At 40.2% G+C, this 21,817-nt stretch overlaps 2 protein-coding genes across 2 annotated transcripts in view; both read right to left on the reverse strand.

Moving 5' to 3' along the window:
• LOC133640480 (tyrosine-protein phosphatase non-receptor type 14-like) overlaps window positions 1-21,817 on the reverse strand; it is a 137,131-nt gene that overhangs the window by 89,844 nt on the left and 25,470 nt on the right. The window lies entirely within an intron of this gene.
• LOC133641200 (uncharacterized) overlaps window positions 7,208-21,817 on the reverse strand; it is a 130,191-nt gene continuing 115,581 nt past the window's right edge. The window contains exons 7-9 of the mRNA XM_062035133.1: window positions 17,499-17,585; window positions 7,581-7,642; window positions 7,208-7,342 (exon numbers count right to left, since the gene is read on the reverse strand). Of these exons, the coding sequence (XP_061891117.1) occupies window positions 7,208-7,342; window positions 7,581-7,642; window positions 17,499-17,585 (284 nt within the window). The remainder of the gene's footprint in view (window positions 7,343-7,580; window positions 7,643-17,498; window positions 17,586-21,817) is intronic.

The following is a 21,817-nucleotide window of genomic DNA, read 5'->3' on the forward strand; positions in this document are numbered from 1 at the left end:
TAAAACATGCTTGAAACTAGAATATCAACTGTTGCAAAGCTGTGTCATCAACACTCACAAGTATAAAACTACTTTTTTAAAGTCATCATTCTTACTTCAAGCATGAAAAAAAAAAATCATGATGCTGAGCGCATATCATTATGTCAAGATAATGGCACTAGCATTTACTTCATTTTTCAACATATTGAGCAAAAAGGTCTCTTTTTTTTTCTACCAAGAAAAGTGCACTTGTTATTAGTGAGAATATACTTATTTTAAGGTATTTTTGGGGTTCATTGAGGTTAGCTAATTTGACTTGTTTTGGAAAGTCTTGACAAGCCGAATTTTCTTGTTCTATTGGCAGATAATTTTGCTTAGTTCAAATAAAATACCCCTTATTTTTGTATTTTTTCTTCTTCTTGTTTTTGAACAATAACTTTTTGCAGTGCAGGAACACTAATACCAAAAGTCACAATGTCAAAGCAAGGCAGCAACAGTTTGCTGCTTTGTCCTGCACACTTTTTTTTAAAGGGGAACTGCACTTTTTTTAAATGTTGCCTATCATTCACAATCCTTATGTAAGAGAAGAACACATATATTTGTCTTTTTTAAATGCATTCTGACTAGTAAATAAGTACGATCAAAAGTCTGCTTAAAAAGGCGCCTAAATGGTAAATGGGTTGTACTTGTATAGCGCTTTTCTACCTTTTTTTTAAGGAACTCAAAGCGCTTTGACACTATTTCCACATTCACCCATTCACACACACATTCACACACTGATGGCGGGAGCTGCCATGCACGGCGCTAACCAGGACCCATCAGGAGCAAGGGTGAAGTGTCTTGCTCAAGGACACAACGGACGTGACTAGGATGGTAGAAGGTGGGGATTGAACCAGTAACCCTCAGATTGCTGGCACGGCCACTCTCCCAACTTCGCCACGCCGTCCATCTATGGTAGTCGCTGCCTATTAAGCCAGTGTTTTTCAACCACTGTGCCGCGGCACACCAGTGTACCGTGAGATACAGTCTGGTGTGCCGTGGGAGATGATGTCATTTCACCTATTTCAGGTTGTCCTAAAGAATTTGGAGGTAATCCTCCTTTTTCATTGTCCCATTTACTCTCTGTAAAGCACCAGTTCCATTGGCAGCAAAACAGGCCCAGAGCATAATACTACCACCACCATGCTTGACGGTAGGCATGGTGTTCCTGGTGATTAAAGCCCCCCACCTTTTCTCCTCCAAACATATTGCTGGGTATTGTGGCCAAACAGCTTAATTTTTGTTTCATCTGACATCACATGGGCAAAGATAAGACCTTCTGGAAGAAAGTTCTGTGGTTTGTGTGGTTATATGTGGCCAAGGGACATGTAAGCAAATATTAACATAACTGTATGTATACTTTTGACCCTCACATTTTCAGTAGACCCATAATAAATTCATAAAAGAAGCAAACTTTATGAATGTTTTTTGTGACCAACAAGTATGTGCTCCAATCACTCTATCACAAAAAAATAAGAGTTGTAGAAATGATTGGAAACTCAAGACAGCCATGACATGATGTTCTTTACAAGTGTACGTAAACTTGAGACCACGACTGTATGATAAGGTCATATTTAGTACACAAAGTTACGCCCTATAACTACATCATATCATTTAGGGTGGTAATGCGTTTTTTAAATGACAACAGGGAAAATATTAAGCACTTACCTAATTAAATTTTAAATTGTGCCAGTTTTCTACATTTACTTTATTTATTGTATATGTAAAAAATGTACACTACCGTTCAAAAGTTTGGGGTCACATTGAAATGTCCTTATTTTTGAAGGAAAAGCACTGTACTTTTCAATGAAGATAACTTTAAACTAGTCTTAACTTGAAAGAAATACGCTCTATACATTGCTAATGTGGTAAATGACTATTCTAGCTGCAAATGTCTGCTTTTTGGTGCAATATCTACATAGGTGTATAGAGGCCCATTTCCAGAAACTATCACTCCAGTGTTCTAATGGTACAATGTGTTTGCTCATTGGCTCAGAAGGCTAATTGATGATTAGAAAACCCTTGTGCAATCATGTTCACACATCTGAAAACAGTTTAGCTCGTTACAGAAGCTACAAAACTGACCTTCCTTTGAGCAGATTGAGTTTCTGGAGCATCACATTTGTGGGGTCAATTAAACGCTCAAAATGGCCAGAAAAAGAGAACTTTCATCTGAAACTCGACAGTCTATTCTTGTTCTTAGAAATGAAGGCTATTCCACAAAATTGTTTGGGTGACCTCAAACATTTGAACGGTAGTGTAGATTAAATTCAATCAAAAATGATATCCACACAATGATTATCCACACAATTTTCCAAATATTTTTTAAAAAATATATTGGGGAAAAACATGAAAAGATAGTTAATCAAACATTACCTTAATTATTTATTTTTTAAAACTTTTTTTCAATAAGGTATTTGTTTTGGTTGTTCGAATAAAAAAAACTAACAAAATGATACCATACAGTTCTCATTAGACAGTAGTGTTGTCACAATACCAGAATTTCAGTAGTCAATACCGATACCTCTGATTTCCCACAATTATCGAAACACATTCGATACCACAATAAAGATAAAAGAAAATAGACACTGTTAAAGGCCTACTGAAAGCCACTACTAGCGACCACGCAGTCTGATAGTTTATATATCAATGATGAAATCTTAACATTGCAACACATGCCAATACGGCCGGGTTAACTTATAAAGTGACATTTTAAATTTCCCGCTAAACTTCCGGTTGAAAACGTCTATGTATGATGACGTATGGGCGTGACGTCACTACATAAACGGAAGTATTGGTACCCCATTGAATCCAATACAAAAAAGCTCTGTATTCATCTCAAAGTTCCACAGTATTCTGGACATCTGTGTTGGTGAATCTTTTGCAATTTGTTTAATGAACAATGGAGACTGCAAAGAAGAAAGTTGTAGGTGGGATCGGTGTATTAGCTGTAGCAACACAACCAGGAGGACTTTGACTTGGATAGCAGACGCGCTAGCCGCCGACCGCACGGATGATCGGGTGAAGTCCTTCGTCCTTCCGTCGATCGCTGGAACGCAGGTGAGCACGGGTGGTGATGAGCAGATGAGGGCTGGCTGGCGTAGGTGGAGCACTAATGTTTTTAGCATAGCTCTGTGAGGTCCCGTTGCTAATTTAGCTTCAATGGCGTCGTTAGCAACAGCATTGTTAAGCTTCGCCAAGCTGGGAATTATTAACCGTGTAGTTACATGTACATGGTTTAATAGTATTGTTAAACTTCTGTCTATCCTTCCAGTCAGGGATTTATTTATTGTGTTTCTATTTGCATTTGAGCCCGATGCTATCACGTTAGCTCAGTAGCTAAAGAGCTTCGCCGATGTATAGTCGTGGAGATAAAAGTCACTGTGAATGTCCATTTCACGTTCTCGACTCTCATTTTCAAGAGGATATAGTATCCGAGGTGGTTTAAAATACAAATCCGTGATCCACAATAGAAAAAGGAGAAAGTGTGGAATCCAATGAACCCTTGTACCTAAGTTACGGTCAGAACGAAAAAAGATACGTCCTGCACTGCACTCTAGTCCTTCACTCTCACTTTCCTCATCCACAAATCTTTCATCCCCGCTCAAATTAAATGGGGTAATCGCTTTCTCGGTCAGAATCTCTCTCGCTGCATTGTAAACAATGGGAAAATGTGAGGAGTCCTTCCTCCGGTGACGTCACGCTACTTCCGGTACAGGCAAGGCTTTTTTTATCAGCGACCAAAAGTTGCGACCTTTATCGTCAATGTTCTCTACTAAATCCTTTCAGCAAAAATATGGCAATACCACGAAATGATCAAGTATGACACATAGAATGGATCTGCTATCCCTGTTTAAATAAAAAAAAAAAAATTTCAGTAGGCCTTAAAGTGTCAAGTATTTAAGAACAATGTGGTTCAACATCTTTTTGCACAGAATTTAAATGGCATTATCAGCTGTGAAAAAATAACCGTACTGCATATTTAAATACAAACAGCAGTGGCCAAAGCCTTCCAGTATTGTATGTACATCAAAACAAACAAGACTGCGTTAGTGTACTTATAAATATGCTCATAAATAACAATAGTCTGCTATTTTACATTTAAAAAAAAACCGGCAGTGGCGTGGAGCCTTCAAGTATAGAAAACAAACAATAAGTGTTTCTAATATTCTCTCAATATGGTGTTGGCATGATGTCATCATGTAATGTAAAAAAGAAGGCTAATAAAAAGTTAAGTAACTTCCCTAACATAAATTAACTCAGTTATTAGGCCTGAGCTTTACTTTGGCGTGTAAAGCAGCACCATATTGGACGTATAAAACCCTTTAGCCGCAACTTTCTTTTGGCAGGTTTTGCAAATACGTGAGCCATCGCCTTCAATGACTCAATGGTCATTTTTAAGTACCTGAAATGTTCCCACACTCCAGCCTTTTTTTGGGGGGGCGGGGGTGGGTGGGAACAGTTCGCTGCTTTGTCCTGCACACTTCTTTTAAAGGGGAACTGCACTTGATGAAAACAAGTGTGACACCACTCCTGTAGGTAGAGCTTTTTTTTGCTGGGTCCCTGTCCCACCTGGACCAACTTAAATTGGGCAGTAAAAAAAGCAAAGATCAAAACAAGATTGAATTACTGTACCATCCTGGATGGCAGGGGTGTCAAACTTAGAAACTATTCAAGAGGCTTGAGTTACTCCCTGCTTTCTAGGCATCACTGTGTACGGATAGAAAAAGACATGCTGTGCAATATGTCAACTAGTGTTGTTTTGGTTTTTTTACAGTATATAAAGTCACCAAAAAGGAATGGACAATGAAGGTGAAGGCAAAAGAGTGAGGAGTGTCCTGACCAGGATTGATTGTTGTAAAATGTTCTCCATCACATTGTTTAATTTCACGTGTTTATTAAATATTTGATTAATTGATGATGGCTCAGGTGTGGTTCACTACAATAGAGCAGTGTTTTTCAACCTTTTTTGAGCCAAGGCACATTTTTTTCATTGAAAAAATCCTGAGGCACACCACCAGCAGAAAACATAAACAAATGAAATTTAGCAGCCAATATTGACAGTAAAAAGTCGTTCTCGCAATTGTTGGATATGAATTCAAACCATAACCAAGCATGCATCAATATAGCTCTTGTCTCAAAGTAGGTGTACTGTCACCACCTGTCACATCACACCCTGACTTATTTGGAGTTTTCCTGTGTGTAGTGTTTTACTTCTTGTCTTGCGCTCCTATTTTGTTGTTGATTGTCATGTCATGTACGGATGTACTTTGTGGACGCCGTCTGCTGCTCCACAGTAAGTCTTTGCTGTCGTCCAGCATTCTGTTTTTGTTTACTTTGCAGCCAGTTCAGTTTTAGTTTCGTTCTGCATAGCCTTCCCTAAGCTTCAATGCCTTTTCTTAGCGGCACCTGCCTTTTGTTTATTTTTGGTTTAAGCATTAGACACCTTTTTACCTGCACACTGCCTCCCGCTGTCGTCTGCATATTGTGATCACGACAAACCATGTTCTCGACATTCACAAAGCAATTAGCTACCGGCTGCCACCTACTGATATGGAAGAGTATTACACGGTTACTCTGCCGCGCTCTAGACAGCACAGACACGTTATTTTTATTTACCACATAATTGGCAGACTATAATTACTGGTTTGCAAAAAATATTTGTAACCCAATTAGGTGAAATGACATCATCTCCCACGGCACACCAGACTGTATCTGACGGTACACTAGTGTGCCGCGGCACAGGGTTGAAAATACAATGCAACAGGGCCCCAAAGCACACTGGATTCCAGTTAATTGAAATACCACAAAAGTGGATATTGTTCAGATAAGTTACATTTAAGAACTTGCACACAAAGCAACACTGGAGGGGGTCTTAAACGGTGGTATTGTTGTGTGTGGACACTAGGGGTGTAACGGTACACAAACATTTCGGTTCGGTACGTACCTCGGTTTAGAGGTCACGGTTCTGTTCATTTTCGGTACAGCAAGAAAACAACAAAATATACATTTTTGGCTATTTATTTACCAAATTTATAAACAATGGCTTTATCCTTTTAACATTGAGAACACTATAATATTTCTGCCCACGATAATCAACATTAAACTGCCTCAAGTTGTTGCTCAGATTAAATAAAATGACAAAACTTTTCTTCTACATATAAAAATTGCAACATTATACAGTTTCAAGTCAACACATCATGCTTAATTTATTACAGCATTTGGGAAGCCTGAAGTTGATTTTTATTATGTAAATGTTATATTTTTATCAACATGTGATAGCAGGGACCCTGCCATTCAAAACTAGGCTGCTGCATTACTAATGATTAATGTAACTATAGCTGAAAAAATAGTACAATAGCAATAGGAGAGACTATTCATCCCTGAACACCATGGAGTTCATGTAGGCTTAATGATGCACTTACATTATTATATCAACTATCAGAGACAGAAACTCTTCATTTAACATAATGTCCTTTTTTGCTGCTTCAACACAGCTCAATCAACACAGAAAAAGGTAAAGTGAAATAACAGACAGACAGGGCTTTGCTGTCCGTAACACACACACACACACACACACACACACACACACACACACTGCAAAATGAGCTAACGTTACGCTAAAAGCGAATTAGCCTTCACCTCAAGCCAGGACTGCGAGCGAGCTGAGCTGCCTTTTATATTTCTAGAAGGTCAACGGGCTCATAGTGATGTTACTAGTAGTTGACTGGGAGGTGTTTATTATCATTTGGGGAGAGTCCGCAGCCTGATGATTACCTGCTAAACGCTAAGCACTGACTACATGCGCTCTGAATACGCACTGCTGATTGGCTGTTACCGCTCTGTTTGTAACCAATCAGATGGTTGTGTGGGTGGGACAATGCTGGGTGCTGTGTAGAGTCCTGACAGAGACAGAGGCAGAAGGAAGCGGAGGCGGCTACTTAATATGTTTGTGTGGAAACTCGTTCGGTACACCTCCGAAACGAACCGAAACCCCCGTACCGAAACGGTTCAATACAAATACACGTACCGTTACACCCCTAGTGGACACACATAAGGTTAGGTGTGATTTACCCTGGATAACCTTATCCGGCTTAGTGTAAACGGGGCCTGAGTTACCGGCAAAGCATCTTGAAAGAGGAAAATGGATGCAAGTCGGAGAACAGGCATTGCAAGAACGCTCCAGCGATCATTGGGGGGAGGAGAGCGGGGTAATAGGAGGAGGAGAACAAATGGAGTGGATGTGTTGCTTCTTGTCCTGGGATCTAGTAATGTACTGATGATAGTCAGCTTGGACCTTGGCCCAAATTCCTCTCTCCTCCGACTGGAAAAACAGAGCACACCTGACACAAGTATGCAGCGCAAGGAAACACAGTCTCTGTGCGCCAATAAACGATGGCACAAAACGACATTTATAAAAGGAGTGTCCCTGAAAGCCACGCATTCCTTGATCGTATGTTTTTGTTTTTTATTGTCCATTGCAGTAAAACTATGAAACCTTAAATCCGTGTGGCCGCCGTGACCCCTCACTGCCCTGAACGACAACAACAGCCCCCTCTGACCTCGCCCTCACACACATCCCTGTCCACCACGACCACGACAGGACTAAAGATGCATACTTTCACTGTGTAGCGAACAAACACCAACAAGCACGAACAAGGCCGCACCACAAACACACACACACACACACACACACACACACACACACACACACACACGATCAACAACACTTGGTCCAACGAGGTTAGCCAAAGGACCAGACGGCAGTTAGCGTAGCTCTAAGCCAGTGTTTTTCAACCACGGTGCCGCAACTCGCGGCACACTAATGTGCCGTGAGATACAGTCTGGTGTGCCGTGGGAGATGATGTCGTTTCACCTAATTGGGTTAAAAATATTTTTTTACAAACCCAATGTGGTAAATAAAAAATAATGTATCTGTGCTGTCTAGAGTCCGGCAGAGTAACCGTGTAATACTCTTGTGAATGTGAATTATATTTATATAGCGCTTTTTCTCTAGTGACTCAAAGCGCTTTACATAGTGAAACCCAATATCTAAGTTACATTCAAACCAGTGTGGGTGGCACTGAGAGCAGGTGGGTAAAGTGTCTTGCCCAAGGACACAACGGCAGTGACTAGGATGGCGGAAGCGGGGATCGAACCTGGAACCCTCAAGTTGCCGGCACAGCCGCTCTACCAACCGAGCTATACCGCCCTCTTCCATATCAGTAGGTGGCAGCAGGTAGCTAATTGCTTTGTGGCTGTCGAGAACATGGTTTGTCGTGGTCACAATATGCAGACGACAGCGGGAGGCAGTGTGCAGGTAAAAAGGTGTCTAATGCTTAAACCAAAAATAAACAAAAGGTGAGTGCCCCTAAGAAAAGGCATTGAAGCTTAGGGAAGGCTATGCAAAACGAAAACTAAAACTGAACTGGCTGCAAAGTAAACAAAAACAGAACGCTGGACGACAGCAAAGACTTACAGCGCGTGGAGCAGCAGACGACGTCCACAAAGTACATACGAAATAGGAGTGCAAGACAAGAAGTAAAACACTACACACAGGAAAACAGCAAAAAAAGTCCAAATAAGTCAGGGCATGATGTGACAGGTGGTGACAGTACACCTACTTTGAGACAAGAGCTATAGTGATGCATGCTTGGTTATGGTTTGAATTAATCTCCAACAATTGCGAGAACGACTTTTTACTCTCAATATTGGCTGCTAAATTTCATTTGTTCATGTTTTCCCCAAGTGGAGGAGTTCAAGTACCTGGGAGTCTTGTTCACGAGTGAGGGAAGAGTGGATGGTGAGATGGACAGGCGGATCGGTGCGGCGTCTTCAGTAATGCGGACGCTGTATCGATCCGTTGGGGTGAAGAAGGAGCTGAGCCGGAAGGCAAAGCTCTCAATTTACCGGTCGATCTACGTTCCCATCCTCACCTATGGTCATGAGCTTTGGGTTATGAGCGAAAGGACAAGATCACGGGTACAAGCGGCAAAAATGAGTTTCCTCCGCCGGGTGGCGGGTCTCTCCCTTAGAGATAGGGTGAGAAGCTCTGCCATCCGGGAGGAGCTCAGAGTAAAGCCGCTGCTCCTCCAGGAGCCAGAATAGGTGGTTCGGGCATCTGCTCAGGATGCCACCCGAACGCCTCCAAACCGGCAGGAGGCCACCAGGAAGACCCAGGACACATTGGGAAGACTATGTCTCCCGACTGGCCTGGGAACGCATCGGGATCCCCCGGGAGGAGCTGAACGAAGTGGCTGGGGAGAGGAAAGTCTGGGCTTCTCTGCTTAGGCTGCTTCCCCCGCGACCCGACCTCGGATAAGCGGAAGAAAATGGATGGATGGAAGTTTTCTGCTAGTGGTGTGCCTCTGGATTTTTTCAATGAAAAAAATGTGCCTTGGCTCAAAAAAGGTTGAAAAACTAGTAATCAGTGTCAAGAAGGCGCAATCAAGTCGGACAGAAAGACAATAGGTTAGCGCTCCCGAGTCGCGTTCTCTCCCCCGACTGTTGTGTTTATTTCAAGCGTGCAAAAAAAACAAAACGTCAAGCATTCGCACGTTGTAATTTTGCGGCGTGTGAAAGCTGAGGGAAGAAGTTTGTTTTTCTTCTCCGCCACAGCATACTCTGGCTAAATCTGCATGAAAACATCTCCTGCTGTGTTGTTTGTTTTCCATTGTTCTTCCTGGGTCGGTCACAGGTTCTTGCACATGCACTACACTGTAAAGACGACAAAGTTCACAAAGCAAAGCGCAAAGAGGGCATACAAGTCGATTACCGGCGGTGAATTAGAAGGGATTAGTCAGACCTAATGGAGGTAGTGTTGTCCCGAGACCAGTACCAAAATGTATTTCCATAGTTTTCCCTACTTTTTGATACTTTTCTAAATAAAGGGTACCACAAAAAATGCATTATTGGCTTTATTTTAACAAAAAATCTTAGAGTACATTAAACATATGTTTATTATTGCAAGTTTGTCCTTAAATAAAATAGTGAACATACAAGATAACTTGTCTTTTATTAGTAAGTAAACAAACAAAGACTCCTAATTAGTCTGCTGACATATGCAGTAACATATTGTGTCATTTATACACCTATTATTTTGTACACATTATTAAGGACAAGAGGTAGAAAATGAATTATTAATCTACTTGTTCATTTACTGCTTACTTTCTGTTTTAACATGTTTTATCTACACTTCTTTTAAAATGTAATAATCACTTATTCTTCTCTTCTTCGATACATGACATTAGTTTTGGATGATACCACAAATTTGGGTATCAATCCGATACCAACAAGTTACAGGATCATACATTGGTCATGTTCAAAGTCCTCATGTGTCCAGGGACATATTTACTGACTTTATAAACATAATATACATTTTTAAAAAACTAAAAAAGATTTTGCGATGCTAAAAAATGTTGATGTAATTATAGTAGCATCAACTGGATACGCTCCTGTACTTGGTATCATTACAGTGGATGTCAGGTGTAGATCCACTAATGGTGTTTGTTTACATTTTGACGCCGGTGAGCTACGGTGTGTAGTGAAGCATGTTTAGCTATTCCTCGTCCTGCAGTGATAATGCTACTTGTAAGAAACTTACTTTATTTGTCGCCATGGAGACAAGGATTAGTGATTTAGAAGTAGCTACAACACTGCCGACGGACGTTAGCTGCTAGCTCGCGAGCCATGTCTTAAAGCACCTCTTCCTGAGGGCGTTTCAGTGTTATAACTTCACCTTTATTGTTAGTTTTTAAGGCAAAATGCGTCCGTTCTCCCTTTTCTGTCTACACACTGTGTCTGCTTGTAAGTACTCTGTGATTGTGCGCTGCCGAACATGCTCCTCTGCTCGTAAACCAGCAATGTCACGACGTGACGACGATGGGGGGGCGAGGGGTGTGGTGGACCGGTACTTTTCAGAGGCGGTATAGTACCGAATATGATTCATTAGTATCGTGGTACTATACTAATACCGGTATACCGTACAAACCTAAATGGAGGTTAATTTTCGTCTTAATTACCAATGCTTTTTTGACACTACATTTTTTGTGTTTAAATTATGTCACCTGAATTGTTTTTACATCAAATTATGCAGACAGTTTCATTGAATACAATGTGTGAGCAAAATCAGTGTGCTTAAAAAATTAAGTTTGTTAAAATACAGTGTTTTAAAAATGATATTTATAGAAATTCAGTGAAAAAGATTGTTTCTTTGCTTCAAAACCCAAGAGCCTCATTTGGTAAGTTAAGACTGAAGGAATTTATTGTTTTTTTGCATTGATATTTTATTTATTTGAACAAACGGGATTTTGAACCACACACATGTTGCTCACACGTTTGTTTTCAATGACATGGTCAGCATGATGTGATTGAACAACATTGAAATGCTAAAAAAAAGAAATCTGTGACATAATTAATGCAATAGACACAGCCTGCAAGCATGGATCGTGTGAACAATCCATGCAACACCTGTTGAGATGCCCACTCCTCAGTGTCCAAATGTCTGCAAATGAGAATGCTCTCCACTGCACAAGATACTGGTCAAACTTAGGACATTCATGGATGATGGACACGAAAGAGAGAGTGTCAAAAAAACAACTTTGGATAATTAAGGCACACAATAAGCTCCATAATGGTAGTCCTGCATAGTATTTTCATGTACATAGTGTATATATTTTTTGTATATATTGTTTTTCAAATCACTTGACATGTATACTGTGTATATGTACATAATTTATCCATTTTTTAACGTAATTTTTTATATACATGTTACAGGTTGTATATCTTTTAATATTGAATGTATCAAATGTGATGGATATTTAATTTAATGGACCACAATGGAAACAAGCCTTTTGGCTTTTTGTGCCATCCATTTGCCTTTTTTAAAGCATTACATAGATTCAATTCTTTAAGATATCAATAAGCTTCTCAATCAATCAAAAAATCAAGTATTAATAAATACAAAAGCGGTGCTGAAAAAATCTATTCACATCCAAAACTTGTTTTCCATTTATTTATTCCGATTCCAGCACCCCCCGCCACCCAAAAAGGGACGAGCGTTGGAAAAATGGATGGATGGATTCCAAATCGATTTACAAGAATCGTTCTGAAAAAAAAAAAAAAGAATCCATCTTTAAAAATATGTTTTTTTAGACCAGGGGTGTCAAACTCATTTTACCTCAGGGGCCGCATGGAGGAAAATCTGTGCACACGACTATTAAAATCATGGCATTAAAACAAAAATATTAAGACAACTTCAGATTGTTTTCTTTGTCTTACTTTGGCCAAAAATAGAACAAACACATTCTGAAAATATTACAATAAAAATATAGAAAAAAATACCGGCAGCAGTAAAGTTTAGATCCATGAAGGAAAGAAGAAAGTGAATGAATGTTTATACCTGAATACATTTACATATGCATAAAAATTTGTTTTCTTTTGTATTATTTTTTTTAATGAATTAAGTAACATTTATGACAACCTTTTTCCAAAACACAATATACTGTAGAATGTGAGATATAACAGGAGAATGCATACATTTATCATTTGTTTTCAAAACGCTTACAAAAAAGTGGGACCCCAAAAATGGACTATGGGACCCCATTTTTAATAAATGCGATTACTATGTGTTTTGAGAAGAATTGATGAAAAACAACAACTTTTTTTCATTTCAAAAATGAAATATAAAAGTAGGCCAGCTTAAAAAACTAAGTCTCAATCATATGTTTGTCCACAGGAGGGTTTTGGAGTTGTTGGAGTGTTTACTTGATGAGTTTCAATGAATTTTCCGTCTCAATTGTAACTTTAAAGGCCTACTGAAATGAAATTATTTTTATTTAAACGGGGATAGCAGATCCATTCTATGTGTCATACTTGATCATTTCGCAATATTGCCATTTTTTTGCTGAACGGATTTAGTATAGAACAACGACGATAAAGTTTGCAACTTTTGGTCGTTGATAAAAAAGCCTTACCTGTACCGGAAGTAGCGTGACGACACCGGAGGAAGAACTGTTCACATCTGCACATTGTTTACACCAGCAGCGAGAGAGATTCGGACCGAGAAAGCACGATTACCCCATTAATTTGAGCGAGGATGAAAGATTTGTGGATGAGGAACGTGAAAGTGAAGGACTAGCGTGCAGTGCAGAACGTATCTTTTTTTGCTCTGACCGTAACTTAGGTACAAGCTGGCTCATTGGATTCCACACTTTCTCCTTTTCCTATTGTGGATCACGGATTTGTATTTTAAACCACCTTGGATACTATATCCTCTTGAAAATGAGAGTCGAGAACGCGAAATGGACATTCACAGTGACGTTTATCTCCACGACAATACATCGGCAAAGCTCTTTAGCTACTGAGCTAACGTGATAGCATCGGGCTTTACTGCATATAGAAACAAAACAAATAAGTCCCTGACTGGAAGGATAGACAGAAGATCAACAATACTACCAAACTCTGGACATGTAACTACACGGTTAATGCTGTACCACATGGCGAAGCCTAGCAATGCTGTTGCTAACGACGCCATTGAAGCTAACTTAGCTACGGAACCTCGACAGAACTATGCTAAAAACATTAGCTCTGCACCTACGCCAGCTCTCATCTGTTCATCATGACCCGTGCTCACCTGCGTTCCAGCGATCGACGGTACAACGAAGGACTTCACCCGATCATTGATGCGGTTGGCGGCCCGGAGACGGAGGAAGTCAAGGTGAGGTCGTTCGGCTAGCGTGTCTGCTATCCTCAAAGTCCTCCTGGTTGTGTTGCTGTAGTCCGCCGCTAATACATCGATCCCACCTACAGCTTTCTTCTTTGCAGTCTCCATTGTTCATTAAACAAATTGCAAAAGATTCACCAACACAGATGTCCAGAATACTGTGGAATTTTGAGATGAAAACAGAGCTTTTTGTATAGGATTCAATGGGGTCCGAATACTTCCGCTTCAACCGTTGACGTCACGCGCAAACGTCATCATAACGAAACGTTTTCAGCCGGAAGCTTGCCGGGAAATTTAAAATGTCACTTTATAAGTTAACCCGGCCGTATTGGCATGTGTTGCAATGTTAAGATTTCATTATTGATATATAAACTATCAGACTGCGTGGTCGGTAGTAGTGGCTTTCAGTAGGCCTTTAATCTTAGTGTTAAAGTAAAACATGACACAATTATGACTGTGCTTATATTGTTTGTATTATGTTGGCTAGCTAGTGTTACTAGTCATTATTAGTAGTAGCTGTAGCTGAAATTACCATAGATTATGTTTTTTTTATGGCCCATTTACTTAATAGTGAAATAATGAGAAAAATATATAATTATCAAAATAAATGAATAAAATGCTTCTCTTTGAACAAAAGGTATTAAGTCTACCTTTGCTGTTAAGCGTTAGAAACATCCCATTTTCTTTATAGTTAACTCAAAATTAATCACAATAATCGTAGATAGAAGTATTTTTTAATCTTTAATAAGTGTACGTTAGACAGATCATTTTTAAGTTTTTAAAACTATCACTGTGGGACTGGACAATTTGCTTGATTGGTGCAAATGTTTGTTTACAAAACATTATGCTTCTTTATACAGCCCAACACAAAATGGACCCAAACATTCATTTACACACACACACACACACACACACACACACACACACACACACACACACACACACACACACACACACACACACACACACACACACACACACACACACACACACACACACACACACACACACACACACACACACACACACACACATTATCTCTAAACAAACAAACATAGAGACTACGTTTACACCAAAGTGGCCCAAATCTGATTTTTTTCAGTTGACTGTTTACACTGCAAATAAAATGTGATTTTTATCAGACTCCAGTGTAAACGTGCATGTGGCCCCAATGTGGCCTCGACGTCACTTGCGTGCGCAGTGCGATAAAGTGGAAATAAAGAAAGTTGACTGGGAGGAAGTCACTACTACTACAAAATAAATAAGTCACCAAACCTTAAAAAATTGCATTTTTTTACGTGAAAATAAATTAAAGTAATAAAATGTATGAATGGATTTTTATGTAATATATTTGGGAGGGTTCTAATGTTTTAATAGCTGTTAAGTAGAGGAGACACGGACATCAGCATGGATCTACGTGAGCTTTATTTATCAACTCACATGTGAGCAAATGCGCCACAGTGTCAATTCCAGTCCTTCAACAATCGCTATTTCTTCGGAATCAAAATATATGTTCAAATATTACATAAAGCCTATTATTTGCGCACTATTGACAAGTGATGCATCGAAAATGTGGTCGTCTTAAAGGCCTACTGAAATGATTTTTTTTTATTTAAACGGGGATAGCAGATCCATTCCAGATCATTTCGCGATATTGCCATATTATTGCTGAAAGGATTTAGTAGAGAACATCGACGATAAAATTGCAACTTTTGCTCGCTGATAAAAAAAAGCCTTGCCTGTACCGGAAGTAGCGTGACGTCACCGGAGGAAGGACTTCTCACAATTCCCCATTGTTTACAATGGAGCGAGAGAGATTCGGACCGAGAAAGCGACGATTACCCCATTAATTTGAGCCAGGATGAAAGATTCGTGGATGAGGAACGTTAGAGTGAAGGACTAGAATGCAGTGCAAGACATATCTTTTTTCACTCTGACCGTAACTTAGGTACAAGGGTTCATTGGATTCCACACTTTCTCCTTTTTCTATTGTGGATCACGGATTTGTATTTTAAACCACCTCGGATACTATATCCTCTTGAAAATGAGAGTCGAGAACGCGAAATGGACATTCACAGTGAATTTTATCTCCACGACAATACATCGGCGAAACACTTTAGCTACGAGCTATCGTGATAGCATCGTGCTTAACTGCATATAGAAACAAAAAAAATAAACCCCTGACTGGAAGGATAGATAGAAAATCAACAATACTATTAAACCATGGACATGTAACTACACGGTTAATGCTTTCCAGGCTGGCGAAGGTTAACAATGCTGTTGCTAGTGACACCATTGAAGCTAACTTAGCAACCGGACCTCACAGAGCTATGCTAAAAACATTAGCTCTCCACCTACGCCAGCCAGCCCTCATCTGTTCATCAACACCCGTGCTCACCTGCGTTCCAGCGATCGACGGTGCGACGAAGGACTTCACCCGATCACAGATGCGGTCGGCGGCCCGGAGACAGAGGAAGTTAAGGTGAGTTCGGCGGCTAGCGCGTCTGCTATCCATCTCTCAGTCCTCCTGGTTGTGTTGCTGTAGTCCGCCACTAATACACCGATCCCACCTACAACTTTCTTCTTTGCGGTCTCCATTGTTCACTAAACAAATTGCAAAAGATTCACCAACACAGATGTCCAGAATACTGTGGAATTTTGAGATGAAAACAGAGTTTTTTGTATAGGATTCAATGGGTCCGTATACTTCCGTACCAACCCTTGACGTCACACGCATACGTCATCATACATAGACGTTTTCAACCGGAAGTTTCCCGGGAAATTTAAAATGTCACTTTATAAGTTAACCCGGCCGTATTGGCATGTGTTGCAATGTTAAGATTTCATCATTGATATATAAACTATCAGACTGCGTGGTCGCTAGTAGTGGCTTTCAGTAGGCCTTTAAATCGCAGGTGTCAAAGTCGTTTTCAGTGAGGGCCACATCACAATTATGTTTGGCCCCAGAGGGCCGCTTCTAACAGTGAATACTATTATTAAACACTTTTTTATGCATTTTATTAGTAGATTTTATTAAACTAAAATGTAAAAAAAAATATGGTAAGTTGCAATAATTTCACTCTAAAATGTAGTGTATATTACTGTAAATGGAAAAACAGCACTGCTGTTTTTGTGGTAACAAAAGGCAGTTCAGTTGCCAGAATTTGACTGTAAAATGTACTTTTTTTAAAACTGTAAATTTAAAAAAAAATGCAATTTTACAGTAAAATTTCGGCACCTGCGCTGCAAGTTTGTTTTTGTTTTTTTATCGCAAATCAACAACTGTAGATTTTTTGGTGTATTACTGTAAATGCCAAAACGGCACCACAGTTTATTACAGTAAAAAAGTACAGTTTTTTTCATTTAGAGAAAAATGCTGTAAAAACCACAGTAAATTTCACAATTTTACCATGAAATCTAATGCTACTTTTACATTGCACAATTTGATGGATAACTTGCTTTGAAATCACTATTATTAGTATTTATTTCTATTTCAAAAATGGTTTGAATGTTTGATCATATATGTTTGCATAATTAGACAATTTTTACGTTAACATAATTTGCGATTACATGGAGTACTTTTTTTTTTCTTCTACCAAAATAGAAATAAAGAATACATTTAGTAAGAACATTTACAGTACTTAATTGATACATATTATTTCCAGGCTTTTGAGGGCCAAATAAAATGAAACGGCGGGCCACATCTGGCCCCCGGGCCTTGAGTTTGACACCTGTGTCTTAAATAGACTTTGCTCACCGAAACCGGATGTTGGGATGAAAATATCCACTTCCGCTGGCGACTGCGTCTTTCCTGGCAGACACCAGTGACGCAGCTCGCCCAAAACTGACCAACGAGTCACATATGGGTCGCGTTCAGGTCGCATTGTGTTTAGACTGAAGTCACATTTGAAAAGATCAGATTCCAATCGGATTTGGACTACCTCCTGAATTGGCCTGAAACTGATGCGAAAAGCACTTTGGAGGGTTTAGACTGGCAAAAAGAATCTGATCGGTGTCATTTGAGGGCCCAAAATTCAGAAAATGGGGGCCATTAGGATGTGTGTGTTCATTTCACCTCTAAAGGGAACGCCTCCACACACAAACCTTTTACAGACATACTGTACTCAGAAAATGGGATATAAATGAACACCAAAGTAGGGTTGCGCGATATAGACCAGTGTTTTTCAACCACTGTGCCGCGGCACTCTATACAGTCTGGTGTGCTGTGGGAGATTATCTAATTTCACCTATTTGGGTTAAAAATATTTTTTGCTAACCAGTAATTATAGTCTGCCAATGATGTGTTGTTGTTGAGTGTCGGTGCTGTCTAGAGCTCGGCAGAGTAACCGTGTAATACTCTTCCATATCAGTAGGTGGCAGCCGGTAGCTAATTGCTTTGTAGATGTGGGAAACAGCGGGAGGCAGGGTGCAGGTAAAAAGGTGTCTAATGCTTAAACCAAAAATAAACAAAAGGTGAGTGTCCCTAAGAAAAGGCATTGAAGCTTAGGGAAGGCTATGCAGAACGAGAATAAAACTGAACTGGCTACAAAGTAAACAAAAACAGAATGCTGGAGGACAGCAAAGACTTACTGTGGAGCAAAGACGGCGTCCACAATGTACATCCGAACATGACATGACAACCAACAATGTCCCCACGAAGAAGGATAAAAACTAGAGATGTCCGATAATATCGGCCGATAAATGCTTTAAGATGTGATATCGGAATTATCTGTATCGGTTTCAAAAAGTAAAATGTATGACTTTTTAAAACGCCGCTGTGTACACGGACGTAGGGAGAAGTACAGAGCGCCAATAAACCTTAAAGGCACTGCCTTTGCGTGCCGGCCCAGTCACATAATATCTACGGCTTTTCACACACACAAGTGAATGCAAGCATACTTGGTCAACAGCCATACAGGTCACACTGAGGGTTACCGTATAAAAAACTTTAACACTGTTACAAATATGCGCCACACTGTGAACCCACACCAAACAAGAATGACAAACACATTTCGGGAGAACATCCGCACCGTAACACAACAGAACAAATACCCAGAACCCCTTGCAGCACTAACTCTTCCGGGACGCTACAATATACACCCTCACGATCCACTCTTCCCCCACTCGTGAGCAAGACTCCTAGGCACTTGAACTCCTCCACTTGGGGCAAGATCTCCCCAGCTTGGAGATGGCACTCCACCCTTTCCCGGGCGAGAACCATGGACTCGGACTTGGAGGTGCTGATTCTCATCCCAGTCGCTTCACACTCGGCTGCGAACCGATCCAGTGAAAGCTGAAGATCCTGGCCAGTTGAAGCCATCAGGACCACATCATCTGCAGAAAGCAGAGACTTAATCCTGCATCCACCAAACCGGATCCCCTCAACTGAGCCTAGAAATTCTGTCAATAAAAGTTATGAACAGAATGGGTAACAAAGGGCAGCCTCACTGGAAACGTGTCCGACTTACTGCCGGCAATGCGGACCAAGTTCTGACACTGATCATACAGGGAGCGCACCGCCACAATCAGACAGTCCCATACTCTATGAGCACTCCCCACAGGACTTCCCAAGGTACACGGTCAAATGCCTTCTCCAAGTCCACAAAGCACATGTAGACTGGTTGGGCAAACTCCCATGCACCCTCAAGGACCAGTAACGTATAAATTTATATTTGTTTACCTAACAAATCAGTCATCCTAGCCTTACCACTTACTGAAATAGAGAAGATGGCTCATAGTAGTCTGCGAGTACGTTGTAAGACATTCACAAACAAAACAATGCCTGTGCGATGTTTACAGATTGTCTGACAAGCAGGTCAACAAAGTCTGGCACGTTTAACCGAAAGGTCAACATGTGTTAGGTATAAGCAGCTGGTAAAAGGTTATAAAATAAGCGTTGTTGACACAGGTTGACCCCCCATTGACCAGTGTAAAGTTCTGACCTACCCATTCAGACCAACCACGCCAAAAACCAGAATATTCCTTTGGTTGTTCCTTGCTTCCACAACTCACATGTGACAAAAAGTCGCAAGTAAAATCCGCTTGTTTTTGCTGTGTTTTATTTGATACTGGGACAAAAAGAGAAATTCAACACACGGGGCTTTCACTCCCTCCCTTTCAGAAGGGGTAGTTTGTTTGACGCTTTCAGCCCCTTCCTCACAATGGCAGGAACAAAAAAGCACTCTGTAGCCCACTGCCGAGACCACAGCCGAGGACACAAGTGTAGCATGTGTAACTCAATCAATCTGATCCGTGTTGCTCGTCTGGGTCTGGAATACCAACGCCCCGCCACTCCCCCCTTCTGTTACACATGAGCGCTGTAGCACGACAAATGGGTTAAGTGTTTCGCCGCCCGCCTTCCTACCACGTACTGTTTAGTAGTCCGTGCCGGTCCACCGTTGAGAAGTTGTACCTTTGGGCTTGTTTACACCTAAACAGCAGTTTTTGTTTCTTTGCGTTTTTCAAACAGGCAACTTGACAGCTACGAGTAGAGCTCCCCACCTGATTTGGAGGATCATACCAAAAGGGTCCAAAAATATTTGCTTCAGTTTTTTTTAAACCGTTCAATTCAGACATTATGCCTCTATTTTCTAACCTACTGGTACCTGTTTTTGTGTACCATTTTTTCCGGACCGTAGGGTGCACCGGATTATAAGGCGCACTGCCGGTGAACGGGTATACCGTATTTTTCAGAGTATAAATCGCACCGGAGTATAAATCGCACCTGCCGAAAATGCATAATAAAGAAGGAAAAAAACATATATAAGTCGCACTGGAGTATAAGTCGCATTTTTGGGGAAATGTATTTGATAAAAGCCAACACCAAGAATAGACATTTGAAAGGCAATTTAAAATGTCTAAAGAATAGTGAACAACAGGCTGAATAAGTGTACGTTATATGAGGCATAAATAACCAACTGGTATGTTAACGTAACATATTATGGTAAGAGTCATTCAAATAACTATAACATATAGAACATGCTATACGTTTACCAAACAATCTGTCACTCCTAATCGCTAAATCCCATGAAATCTTATACGTCTAGTCTCTTACGTGAATGAGATCAATAATATTATTTGATATTCTACGCTAATGTGTTAATCATTTCACACATAAGTCGCTCCTGAGTATAAGTCGCACCCCCCGCCAAACTAGGAAAAAAACTGCGACTTATAGTCCGAAAAATACGGTAGTTAAAGTTAAAGTACCAATGATTGTCACACACACACTAGAGGTGACGAAATTATCCTCTGCATTTGACCCATCACTCTTGATCACCCCCTGGGAGGTGAGGGGAGCAGTGAGCAGCAGCGGTGGCCGCACCCGGGAATCATTTTTGGTGATTTAACCCCCAATTCCAACCCTTGATGCTGAGTGCCAAGCAGGGAGGTAATGGCTCCCATTTTTATAATCTTTGGTATGACTGGGGTTTGAACTCACAACCTATCGATCTCAGGGCGGACACTCTAACCACTACGCCACTGAGAAGAATTATACAAGTGTGCATTATAGTCCGAAAAATACGGTATTTGGGATCTGCGTAAGTCCTGAAAATTTGAAATCAAACCATATTTATCCAACAATTTTGCCTTCTTTCTAGGGATGTCCGATAATGGCTTTTTTGCCGATATCCTTTATTGTCCAACTCTTAATTATACCGATATCAACCGATACATACAGTCGTGTAGTGAAGATAAGGTCCTTTTTTTAAAAATGTATAAAATAAAATAAGATAAATAAATTTAAAACATTTTCTTGAATAAAAAAGAAAGTAAAACAATATAAAAACAGTTAATAAAAAAAACAAAAAACGATACCGATAATAAAAAAAACTGATACCGATAATTTCAGATATTATTAATTTATCGGCCGATAATATCGGCAGGCCGATATTGTCGGACATCTATACTTCTTTCATGTTTACTACAAACGAGCCCTTTGGAATTTGCCCAATTTGTGTCATTTTTACAATTGGTGACGTCAACGAATTTCTCCATATATGGTAAACTTTTACCCAAAGAGCATCGCGCTAGTCCGCTATTGTAGACCTACGTTGTCAATACATTCTTTTTCTC

Source organism: Entelurus aequoreus, linkage group LG23, assembly GCF_033978785.1.
Source record: "Entelurus aequoreus isolate RoL-2023_Sb linkage group LG23, RoL_Eaeq_v1.1, whole genome shotgun sequence".
Classification (NCBI taxonomy): Eukaryota; Metazoa; Chordata; class Actinopteri; order Syngnathiformes; family Syngnathidae; genus Entelurus; species Entelurus aequoreus.